At 48.3% G+C, this 12,561-nt stretch overlaps 1 protein-coding gene across 1 annotated transcript; it reads left to right on the top strand.

Moving 5' to 3' along the window:
- Nucleotides 1-2,579: 2,579 nt before the first annotated feature.
- Nucleotides 2,580-4,801, top strand: LOC104080382 (lymphocyte antigen 6E-like; the record flags this gene model as incomplete). The annotated part of the gene is made up of 3 exons (XM_009582757.1): nucleotides 2,580-2,613; nucleotides 3,325-3,444; nucleotides 4,593-4,801. Coding segments are annotated over 3 exons (363 nt in total), but the record flags the coding sequence as incomplete, so codon positions are not given.
- Nucleotides 4,802-12,561: the final 7,760 nt, after the last annotated feature.

The following is a 12,561-nucleotide window of genomic DNA, read 5'->3' on the forward strand; positions in this document are numbered from 1 at the left end:
CTATCCAAACTCCATGGGGCCGTGCAAAACCGCATATTGTTTCCATATGTCGATGCTCGGAGAAGCCAAACAAAGAGCAAACAGGAGAGTTCTCTGAGCCCCTGCTTAGGGAACACGGGCCCTCCTTGTCTCCTGAGGACATCGGTGAGAAGAAACTAGTTGTTCGCTGCCCTTCCCAGTGGGGTCTGGAAAGCAACTGGCAATTCAAGCGTTGGGTCTCCGTCAGAGCCCAGCTGGCACGTGCTCAGTTCCAGCTGGGCGGACGGGCTGTCCAGGCCAAGGCAGGAAGGGGTTTCACAAAAAAAACCCCCCCCCAAAACCTTTCAGCTTTAAAGTAAGTTCTTAGCCAAGCAAAAGGGTTTCTTGCAGATAGCTTTATCCCCAAATGCTTCCAGCACATCCAGGGAGTCTTTTGCAGAAAAGCTTTACCCCCTGGTCAAAGCGCCCTGAAGATCTGGCGTATGGTGTATACGGATATTGTTGAAGAGCAGGGGAAAAGGAAAGAGCATTCGGCATAGGGATCGAATGGAAGAGCTGCCGAAGCAACAGCATTTTTCACCGGTGTTGCTGAGCTTCAGAGCGGGCTTTTAAAGGCTTTTTTTTTTTTTCCTGCATTGCTCTTTGCAAGAATGGATTCAACCTCTTATCTGAGGAATTCCCCCAAATGATCCGCTCTGTTTTGGGAGCTCTTTGTTCCTCGGAGGAGCTGAGCAGCAAACAAATAAACACATAAATTCTTCCCGTGGAAGAAGACTGCGTTTTCTAGTTGGTGAAAACGAGGCTTCCCTTTTGCATTGTTCAGTCTTGGACTTTTTTTTTTTTCTTTTCCTTTTTTTTTTGTGGCCTTGAGCTCCAACTCTTTGCTCTGTCTCCAGCTGCATAAAATAATTCTGCACCCCTCTTGTGCCTTTTGTCTAAAACACTCAGCCTGCTTGCTCTCTTCACTCTGCAGTGGGTTATTTAGTTATATGTTTGCTGGGGGAGCAAGTGGCACTAGTTAGGACTGCCTATTTCCTCTCTTAAACTACGATGAAAGACTCGCCTCTCCTGGAAAGATTTTGTCTATATTCAGACAAGGGGTAATAGGTAGGTGTGACAAAGAGGAGCATGGGGACAGGTAGGAGATGCTGTGGTAAGAGCATAGATTTAGTCACGTGGCTGAGAATTCAATGCCTAAAGGCACTTTTATGTGCGCGTACAAATATTTCTGATGGGTTTGTATCTGGAACCTCTAAGCCTTAATGAATAGCACTGCACCACTTGACTCGTGTGTTCAGCATAGTGAGCAAATACGTATGGGGACATATGTCCTACCATAATGCCCATAGGAAGCCTATAATCCACTTCATTCCTGGTTGCAGACGGTTCCTGTGCAATGGGATGAGTCAAGTTTGCCTCCTCCCTTTGCCCTCAGGTTGATTGCAAGGAGAAGGGTTTGGGACAGGTCACCTGAGACTTGAGAGCAGAAGCATACCGGGGACAAGGGAGCAGGAGAGAACTGGGCTTCAGTCTGAGGTCCCAGACTGAGTTTTGGCCAATGAGGTCAAAAATGCCACCCATGGAGACGCTCTGAAGGGCTCAGCAAGGAACGGTGACAGCCTGTAGGCTCAATGGCTGGCTCCGTCCTCCTCCCCCTCTCCTAGATCCAGAGGCAAGGTCCACTGACGAATCTCTCCTGGGGCTTTTGACTCAGCTGGTGGCCCTGTAATCCTGGGTGCTGTGTGTAGGTTGTGGCTGTTGCGTTGGCATGCTCAGGTAACTCTGTTTTGTTTCAAGAATCGTTGGCAGACTGACGATTGTTGGAGGATGTACGAGACAGTCCAGGAAATTCTTGCTTAGGGGGTTGCGGTGTTGGCCTCATCTCCAAAGCAGAGTCATCTGGCTGCCCTGTTGTGACATTCAGGATCTCCCACTAACCCGCTTTAATCCGTTTCCCTGAGATTATGTTTTTGTTTTCTTCCCCTGCCTTGGCCGTGGCTGGTCAAAAGTCATTCCTCAGACACAATTACTATTTTTATGTCAATTTTCACGTAAAAAGCTTTTCTTTTCCTGAGAGAAACAGCATTGAGAAGAACCTCAGGAGGTCATGGCAAAGTGGGACAGCTACTGACAAGTATTTGTCCAACTTGTTCTTCAAAATACTCCATGACAGGGACTGCTGAGCCTCAGCAAGCTCTCCCAGGGCTTCACCGACTTCACCTCCTTAGGATAATCTGTTTGTGGTGGGGCTGAAAAAGGTAGGAGCCGGAATGATGCTGCCTTGCACTTCCCATGCTGAATCAGCCTCTGCTCTGTTTTGCATCCTGTAAACACAGAAGAGAAAGGCAGGGCCTCGTGGAAGGGCTTGCTGTCTGAGTGCTCAAAAATCAGAGCCCGTGAAACGTCGGGAACAGACCTGGTCTGTCTGCATATGTAGGTCAACAATAGCAGCGTGGATGTGATGTTCTTGTACGTAAAATACAGAGAAGATCATCAGTCCACTGCAAAGTGCTTATGTCCCTGCTGAGTCACCGGTCCAGACTGTTTCTGCAACCATTTCCCACCACTGAACGCTATCTTCAATCTTTCCTCTTTCTCAGGCAGATCTGAAGATTGAGGAATGGGAACTAGCTGGTGTGGTCCATCCTGCTGGTGTAGGGTAGACCGTTTTAGGGGACCTGCCATGGAGGAAGGCATGCTTTTTTTGCTATCCCTTTGCTCCACATTAAAATGTTGGTTGCATATGCTGCCTTCACAGTGCTATGGTTCCCTAGGTAGCAGGACACTGCAAGTCCATGCAGGTCTTGCTGCAATGCTGAGTTTGCTCCAGCTGAGAAATCGTTTCCACCATGTGCACTAGCTCAAGCGTAGCCTGAGCTTTGTGCCCTGCTGCCAAAGGCAGGTCATGGAAAGCTCGAATCCATGGTCACGCCTGGAGCATTTCCCATCAGTGTTCATGGTAGCTGAGCTGAATAAGCCCAAATCTCAGGCTGCAGATTGCAGGCCTGAACTTGTCTCCATTGTGTAGTTTCTAGTTGGGAGTTGTAGCTTGAACCTGCTCTTGGTGCAAACAGGAGCATGCCATGAAGTACCAGGCTGAGCTGTGGTTGTATTGAGGCTTTAGCTGACAGTTGATCCTGCCAAGAACTCGAAATGTATCCTTTATGCTAGAACCCTTCACCGGGCGAGTCTTTTTGGGGAAAAAACCCATTGCAGATTGATACAGATGGAATAGCAAGCGTGTCTGTGACCGAATGTAGTGCATGCCGTGTGTCAGAGGTGGGGACCACCAAGCAGGAAGGTCTCCCCACCAGCCCCTAACTGAGGCGTGCCTTTCTCTTGCAGCCCACGCGCTCATCTGCTTTTCCTGCTCGGATGCATCCTCCAACTGGGCCTGCCTGAAGCCTGTCAAGTGCGGGGAGAATGAAAACCACTGTGTGACGACGTATGTCGGAGTGGGAATTGGTGAGTGGTCACAGGACTTTCTTCTGCCCCTCTTGGCTGCTCTCCTGGGTCACCTGCTGAGCTGCAGGAAGGCTTTCCTTCCTTTGGCTGGAAAAAGGGGGAAAGTTCTGCTTAGCAAGCTGAGTGTCGGACCATCCCAAGGGAATTTTTACGAGGGACGGAGTCAGATTAAAGCCCACGTGCCTGCACTGATGCCGGCAGTCCGAGGGGAATTTCGGGGTGGGGGCAGGGAGGTTGCTAATGAATAAGTGAGAGTGTGGAGGATGCTGCAGGCTTCCTCCGTAGGAAGCTCCAGGGTTGCCCTTCCTGCTTTTGCCGTGTGTTCAGGTTGTTCATCCCCGAGTCCCACCTTTGCTTCTTTGCTCTCCATGGATGATGTGGGGTTGCCAGGAAGGGAGATTTGCAGATTTCCTCCCTAAGTGCCCGGAAGGATCTGGTGCCGGGGGGGTAATCTGTGCTTCCCAGCTGCTGCTCCGAGGGAAGCAGGCAGCTCTGGCAGGTCTCCTGGTGCCATTGCAGAGATCAGAGCCCAGCCTGGCTCTCCTTGCTCTCTCTTGCAGGAGGGAGGGGTGTTGCATGCCTGAGTTACACAGTCCGCAACGTGGGCGGGTCGTGCATGCACAAATGGAGGCCGGGAGCTTTTATAAACCTGTCGTTTTAGCACAGCGCTTATGGTTTCCTATTTCCTTCTGCTAAATGCGTGCTGTGCCTCTCTCGCGGCTGACACTCGAAACGCAGCCTTAGCTCGTGAGTGCCTCCCTGATGCTCCGTACGCCCCGTGCTCCCTGTCTCGCTTGAGGAGTCCCAGGGTCAAGCTCGAGTGGGATTTTTGAGATCCTTCACCGGAGCCGTAGCGGCCAAACTTTGGCCGACAGCTTGGAAGGGGTGTCCCTGGGGTGTTGCGCGGTCTCTAGAGTCTGTGTGGGAGGTTGTCATGGGTGTTCCTTGAGATGTGTGGGTTGGCTGAGATTACTGTCGTAGCCTGACGCCGAGAAACACTTCATCCTCTCCGTGCCACCTGTGATGCTTTGGCTATTTTCGGTACTGTTATTTCCTTTGCAGAACAGGTGATCAGAAAGCCGAGAAACATTCTAAACCCGTCTCCTTTTTGCTTCTCTTCTTTTCCTCCTGCCCCAACCTACGTTCAGGCGGCAAGTCTGGCCAGTCCATCTCCAAAGGATGCTCTCCCATTTGCCCCAGCGCTGGGGTTAACATCGGCATAGCAGCTGCCTCCGTTTACTGCTGCGACTCCTTCCTCTGCAACATCAGTGGTTCCAGCAGCGTGAAAGCCAGCTATGCGGTCCTGGCCTTGGGGGTCTTCGTTAGCTTCATCTACGTCCTCAGAGCTCGGGAATGATGGGGCTGGCCAAGAAAGACCCATCTTCCACGGGCCGTCGCAGGTCTCATTAGCCAATATCTTCTCTGTCGCTGTCTGCAAGGAGATCTACTTCTCAGCAGGCTTCCAAGGTGGTTGTTTCCCAGACTTTATGCTCTTCCAGCATCGGAGACCTGGGCGGTTTGGCCAAGCTGTTCTCCTTCTTCTGTGGACATACCCCACTGCACTCTCACGCCTCCTTGGGCAAAGGTGGATCATTTTGGAAGGGTTTCTGCTTTTGTACCTAATACCCCCTCCTCGTTTCTAAGGTTGGTTAAAACAAGGCTGGGACTCGCCGAGAACCGATTAACCCCAGATACCACCCGGTCAAGTGTTCAGACGTTCCTGCCTCTCGCCTCCGTGGAGGTGCCTGGCACCGGCGTGCCCCCAGCACATGGGTGGTCCGGGCACCGGGAATGCATGACCCGAAGGGAGACACATTCCCGACCCCTGCAGCTGCAGTCTCTTTTTATAAAATCGTTTCGTTTCTTTCGATCCTGGGCTGACTTTTCTGGAAAACAAATGGCGTGTACCTTTTCCCTCCGAGCTCTGTAAGTGCCACACCTGAATAAACATGCTCCTGTTGTTACCTGAGATGGGACGTGTCTGTTTCCTTGCTCCAGACAGAGAGATTAGAATTGCTCTTAGAAGAAACCCAAATATTATGCCCGGCACGAGGGCCTCTTACCCTCTCAAGCGGCTTTGGAGTGCTTCATCTCAGCATTCCTTCCAGTTCACCTCTGAGCAGCAAGTCCATCTTCTCCCTCTCCCTGTTTTTTCTGATAAACACCCCTGGGCTAGCTCGTTTCACGCATTTGGGAATTGCGTTTTCCAGGTGCGTTTTAGTGAAAAATGCCAGTTATTGGGCTCTGAGTCAACTCCGTTACTCCTAATGGAGCAAGCACACTGGGAACAGGACCTCTAAAAATTAGTCTGCATATTACAAAGACTTGGTGCCTCGATTTCCCCACTTCGGAATTGTGATGGTGATAGACAATAACAACGATACCTAAGTGATCCAGGGCAACAGGTCTGTTTGCAAAATTTAGTGAAATCAGAGGCAAAGATATCAATACTCAGATCTTTAGGTTCAACCTGCAATCCCTGGCTGATGGTGCACGTGGACTGCAGCTGACTTCACCACCAAATCTTCAACTCCTGCTGTCCCTCAGATCCCAGGATCTTCCAAGGTCTTTCGGCAGCATTGCTCCTAGAAGTTCTCTGCCATCCTATGGGAGATGTGTTCTCCTGCCATCTCTGCATCGTGCTGGTTTCCTACCTGCTTTGCCTACCTGTGGACCTGCTAGATGCAAAACAAGCCAAAGTTGAGCCTTAAACTGTCAGGCGAAAGCTTGCTGTCACTTCCACTGATTGATCAGAGGTGCACTGGGCTGTTTTTTCTCTTCTAGCAGCAAAAATCAGGTGTAGCATTGGCACTCTTTAGCCATGCCCTCCTTGTACGTGGTTCTCCTCTTTTGTGTCAACAAACAAAAGCCTTTCAAGCTGCACACACTGTTCGATTATATCTCTATCCCCACTTAAATGAGTGATAAACAGCTTCATTTGAAAGATGGTGTGCAGATGTATAGAAATATTTGCAACAAAATTGGTTACATGTTTTTTCCCCCTCCTTTTCTCCGTCTTTTAATTAAAATGACACAGATGCTAATGACAGCCTTTACAACAGGAGGGACTGGTCATCGTGACGTGACCCTCAATTAGGTGATGAGTTTGGTAAGAACGCATCGCTTTGTCTTGGTCCTCAGATGTGCCTTCCTCTGGTTAATGCATCCTCCCTCTCCTGCTGGGACCTGCTGGGACCACAGGGCTCGAGGTGCACCACAAACCTCTGCTATGCACGTATAGCACAGGGGAAACTGGGGAAAAATATTATTAGAAATGGGGTAAATATCCCCTAGCTTCCCCTGTGCCTGAGCCTTCGTCCCCAGAGGGTTAGAAACCTCGTTTGCAGGGTTAATTTGTTCCTCGCCACTTGCTGTGAGTAGATGCTGTAGTGAGACCAAGGCAGCACCCAGAGTACTCTACCTTGCAAGTAATGGGGCTGTAACTCTTTTCTAGCCACCTGGTGAAAGGTATCTTGTTTTGGACTCAATTACCCTCACACCACCTCTGCTGTGAGCAAAGAGCTAAACTTAAAAGCCATTAGCACAGCTCTGCTCTAATGCCTGTTCATGCCTTTATGAGGCTCTTGAGGATGCCGCACCGGACAACCCCATGGGCTAAAGTTACGAGCAGGGTTCTGAGACCTGGGTGCCTCCTCCAGTGGCCTTCTCCTTCCTATCTCAGCGTTTCAGAGTTTGCTCGTGCCAAGGACTCTGTTATGCAAGGGAGCAAGAGCTGACGGGAAGAGCATTCAGAAGGCTACTTACCCTATACAAATAACAAGTTATATTAATGGTATTGCCAGGGGACAGATCTGAAGGTCAGTTGACACGTGTTCTTGAGCCTATAGATGATGAATAGATTGCATATGGAGGTATTTTTTTTCCTCTTCACTCTTTTTTTTGTCTTTCCTCCTCATGTGCTATATTCCTGTACGCTTTGTATATGGAAGAAGAGATATTTTCAGTTTTTCCTTTCGAACACATGTGGCAAAGATCTCTTTGATAGACGTATGTATATTTGAGAGAGAGGGAGGGTATGACAGCTTGTCAAATGCAAGAGGTGTTATTCAACAGTTTAATCCCAAGCATCATATGATCAGTTCTGCCTGAAATCTCACAATTTCTGGTCTTACTATAGATTTTTTTTCTGCTCCCAACTCCCCAGCACCAGAAATCAGGTGAGAACTTCAGCTGTCATATAGCCCAGGAGTGAAAGGCCTGAAAATGTGCAGCTGTAGTAATTAAAACCAATAATAATAATAACAATAATAATAATAAAATAAATAGCAAGAACCCAGCATTTATAGAGCATTAAAACTGGTGGCTTGTTAAACCAAACACCTGATATGGAACTTGAGGGCCATGGTGGGACAGCCCTTAAGTGCTTCGAATGTGTTTACTTGGACTGTAGAACTAGAGATCGAAATCACAGCAGAAAACTCAGATCTTCACCTTTTCTGACAAGAGGGGAGGCAGCTTTGCTCCATACAAGCATAAAATATCCCGGAATGGTTTTCACTGGAAAATAAGAGCTGAAGTCAAATACCTGCCCATTTTGGAGCATGCTAATGAGAAAACGGTTTCTGTGCTTCCGTCCTGGAAATGGCTGTATTTCAACGGCAGCTGCTGCCGTCTACCACTACGCCAACGTCACAAGGGCTCTCATTTTTGGATATTGTCTGTACATGCTCCAAGCTGACTGCGGCACCAGCTCTTTCCGCTCAGGTTTGCTGGGTTTGCTGTTTGCTGAAAAGGAGGACTTAAAAATGAACAAAGTTCTTCCGACTGTTTTTGAGAATTTTTTTTTTTTGCAAAAGGGCAACATTTCTCCTTTTGGAAAAGAGAGACCTGATGTGACTTCCTTGCACAAACAGCCAGAACAAATAAGGCCAGTTACTTAATCATTACTCAAGTGATCCACATCGTTACTCAAAGAATGTCCTTGCTTGGTGTTAATTTTCTCAAGTTATGGTTTATTTGACATGACTTGCCTCCCAGAGACCCTGTTTGCAATGAAGGTGGCTGTGGTCCCACCACTCCTGCAGGAAGCCCGGTAGCTCTGGTCCGGGTAGCTGTGCCTCCATGCTGGAATAAGGTATAGGCATCCATGCTCTCCTGTCTCCAGGAAAGGCAGATGTGGTGCACATCTGGATGCTTGGAGGTTTAGGGCCCTGTCACAAGCCCCTTGCTCCTGTGATCCCAGTGCTTTTGCACCCTGAAGCTGGGCTGTGCTTTCACTGTCATCCTCAACGGGTCTCAGCTGTTTGGGATGAAGATGGTTCTGAATCCTTCCTTGATCCTGGAGGAGTCATTTCGCCCCTGGAAAGCTGCTGTCTGAGGCTATCGAACTGGAATGGGGATAGACGCCCCAATTTTGCATTTTGGGAGTGTCTGCGGTGCAAAGGGAAACGAAGCCCTGGGTCGGTCCTGCCATCTACTGGCTTTTGCCAGACCTGCTAAAGATGCTTTGAAGCCCAGATCTCACAAGGCAAGGAGGAACCGTTAACACGTGAAATCGCGAGTAGGGAGCCAAGGGTGAGCTACCTTTAAGCAGATAATTGCATGCAAAGCAGAGAATCAGAAGCATCAGAGGCAGATGGAATGTTTTAATTTGTCCAGCTTTGCTCTGATAGTGTAAATTGGGAAATGAAAGGCTTAACAGGCTTCCCAGGACCAATGTTTTCCAAGGGAACGCTTTTTCCAGCCCAAACCCTACCATTTCATCAAAACTGAAACACTTCATGAAAATATAGTAAGGCCAATAAAGTGTTGCAGGAAAAATATTGATGCATTTTATTTCAGCTTTGTTGGATGATCTCATTTCACTGAGGCGGTGACACTAAAATGTTGATTTTACTAATACATATATGTGAGATTTGTAATTGTGTATTACCTTTATTGTAACAGAATAAACAGAATAAAGAAACATCGATTCCTTTAAATATATTAACACAAGTATAAGTGTAGAGTATGTAACATATTGTTTCTTATACGCTAATAAAATAAAATATATGGGATTAATAAAAAAGGTACACTTGGAACAAAATTTTTGGATGGTTCTGCAGATATTACAGATACTAATTCTTGCTTTGTGTGAAAAGAAAGTGCTTGGGTTGGATTCAAAGCCCAGGGCTGGGGGTTGCAGGCCGGTCAAAAGGAGGACAGACATGAGGCTGAGCCTATAGACTATAGGGGAGGGATAAATCCATACATGCCATCTCAAGGCCATGGGAGTCTTTTCCTGGTGATGGATAAAGAACAGGGATTGTCTTTGCCTTCAATAGTCGTGCTCATAAATACCGTTGACTTGCCCATGACCCTACTGGGAATGGAGATGGGATTTGTCCTTCGAGCCTGTGCTCCTTGTTGGAGAGGGTGGCTATTTTGGGCACACAATGGCCCCTGTGTGGGGTGTCCGTGGGCAGCTGCTCCTCTTCCCGAGCTCCCTGGGGCTGCAGTGCTGCAGGGGCTGCATTGGCCCCTCTCCTGCCCACGGACAGATGCGCCTGTGGACACACGGATGTGGGGGCTGGTTGCTCTGGAGACTCCCCGCTGCTCTTCTGAATCAGGGAGCATTCATGCTGCTTTGCAAAGATGTGTCATTCTAACTTTTGCTTAAAGCTTTATTATTTTGGGGAGCCCAGCTGGATCCCGTGGGAGAAGGAGATTATGTTCCCTGGGGAATGTAAGACAAATGCAGAATAACAGTGATGGGCTCTCAGGAGTTTCTTCGGAACAGCCACAGGTTGTTTGAAACAAAGACTTCAAACTATCTTTCCTTTTCTCTGGATAACCCCAACCTGGACTATCTTCTTCCTGGGAAAGGCTCTTCTCCACTGCTCTCCCTTCTCTCAATCCATATTTTGCAGCCTTGCCTACTAGTGTTTTTGGGACAGGAGGGCACCAGCGTTGACAGGGAGTATTTTTCAGGACAGGAGGGCACTGCACAATAGGTGGGGACAGAAGAAACCTATCCCCAAGAGGCTACACCTCCGTCCTGCCCAGCCTTCCCATCCTTTCTGTTCACATTGCCTTTCATGTGCCCACTCCTGATGCTCCGTGGGGACCTGTCTGTCTCCAGACAGGCCCAGGATGGGCTCTCCCACATTTCAGGTGTTCAGAAAGTTCAGGGAAATGGTGCCATTTCTCCACATCTAAGAGGGGACACCTTAATGTTTTGACCCAGGGGTAATAGAGCTGCTTTCCTTTGTTAAGGTCCATATTTCTAGGTGAGCCTTCTTATGAGATGTAGTAATACTAAATACCTGAAAGTCTATCTGGAAACTAAACAACACGGGCTGTTGCCAGTGTTTCTGTTTCAGTTGGCTCTGCAGATGTTTCTCACTGGCATCCCAAGGTAGTGTGGATCATCTCAGGGTACGAGACACCACGTGCTAGCAAATGGGTCCGAGACGGGAGAATTCCTGTCTCCCCATCCCTGCCCTTTTCTGTCCCTCTGGACATGCCTCCACTCTAGCCGTGGCAAACACAGGTTTTAGAGGAAGGAATAGCTCTAGGGCTGGAGGGGAATCTCCAAAAAACAGGTTCATTTGCTAGTTTTGATGTGGAGGAGTCAAGAAAAGTGTGTAGGCAGATAGTTTGCAAGTGAAAATTTGAGTGGTGCTAAAGGAGGAAAAAAAAAATGACTGAATCAAGAGCTCCACCTTCCTGCCAGTGCTAACCCTCTCCACTTTCTTTCCTTCTGGTTCTTTTTCTCCCCGGTTCATGGGTATTGAGATCCACATGAGAGGCCATGGGGAGCAAGGGGGAAGATGGCACCTCCAGGCTGCAATGCTGACCTGAGCAGCAGCCGAGATGGGAGGAGGCTGGAAAGATGGAAGGAACACACTCCAATCTTCCTGCTTATCACCTCCCAAGAAAAAGATCTAAAGCGATGCACAATGTACCTTGGTCTCCTTGGGTTTGATCTGGCCCTTCTTGTGACACAGGGACACTTGGCCATCAGAGCTGCCATTAAGGTAATGGCTCTTGTTCTTTGTGTAGAAAGAGTTAAACTAGCACATCTAAAATGTAACACGTACGGCATCAAACCTGTGAGGGAAGAGGTGTGAGTAGAGTGCCTTGCTCTCCTTCTCCGTGCCAATTAACACAAACAACGACTGGGTGTATTGTATTTCACACGGATTCTTGTCATGTCCGCATCACCGAGAGCAATGTCACGTTGTTGTCCCTGAGCGCCAGGTGCTCCGGGCTGCGATTCTGTCTTCTCATTGCTAAAATTGCAGGGATGCGGTCAGCCGTTCTTGCACGAGAGTCTGAGTTTCGTGTGAGGACCCCTTCCTGAGCTCAGACCAGTTAAACCTGCTGGTTCCAGAACAGCACCCATTCAGTATCACGGTCCAAACTATCAGAAGAAAGATGACAAAAAACAATTATGAGCACTCAATAGATGTGGGATGGTGGCACCTTGTCTGTGACCACTTTGCAGTGCTCAGGTTCTTTATAAGGGCAAGGTACAGCTACTCATTGCATATTGAACATCAACTCATGCTTTGTTCAAAGCAGCTTAGATAGACTGAATTTTTCTCTTTTTTATTTTTGCATGGATGTATCTCATCCTAAAGCTGATTGGAACCGAATGGTTATGAAATCGGAATTTTGGAAACAGTGAAAATTAAAACCTACCAAAATAATCCTAAAAATGCCTCCCTCCCCTCCTTGGGAAATGGGCTGGGACCAGGCATTTGCATTTTCTTCTCTTGTCGGAAGGTGGCAGTGGCAGGCCCCAGATCTGCCAGTGCGGTCTCAGTAGGATGTCCTGGGGTCGGTGTGTTGACGTATCAGGACCACAAGCCCCTTTTGCTGAGGGACATGATGCAGAAAGTAGTTCATCTGGAGTGTGGAGATGAGGAAGAAGTGCATTAGCTCAGCAACCTCTTCACAGTATCCCAATCATGGAGACACCACAGGCTTTCTGGTCTCCTGTTCCAGTTTTTTAACACTCACACGGAGAAATATTTTTCCTCCTATCATCTGACAGAATTTCCCTTTCTGCAACTTGTGGTCAATGGATGTCCTCAAGGAGAGCCCAGCTCAGCTTTCTTTTTGATCCTCTTTTATGTCAGATGCTGTTAGACCCCCTGAGCCCTCTCTTCT

This window comes from Fulmarus glacialis, unplaced genomic scaffold (genome assembly GCF_000690835.1).
Source record: "Fulmarus glacialis isolate BGI_N327 unplaced genomic scaffold, ASM69083v1 scaffold8548, whole genome shotgun sequence".
Lineage (NCBI taxonomy): Eukaryota > Metazoa > Chordata > Aves > Procellariiformes > Procellariidae > Fulmarus > Fulmarus glacialis.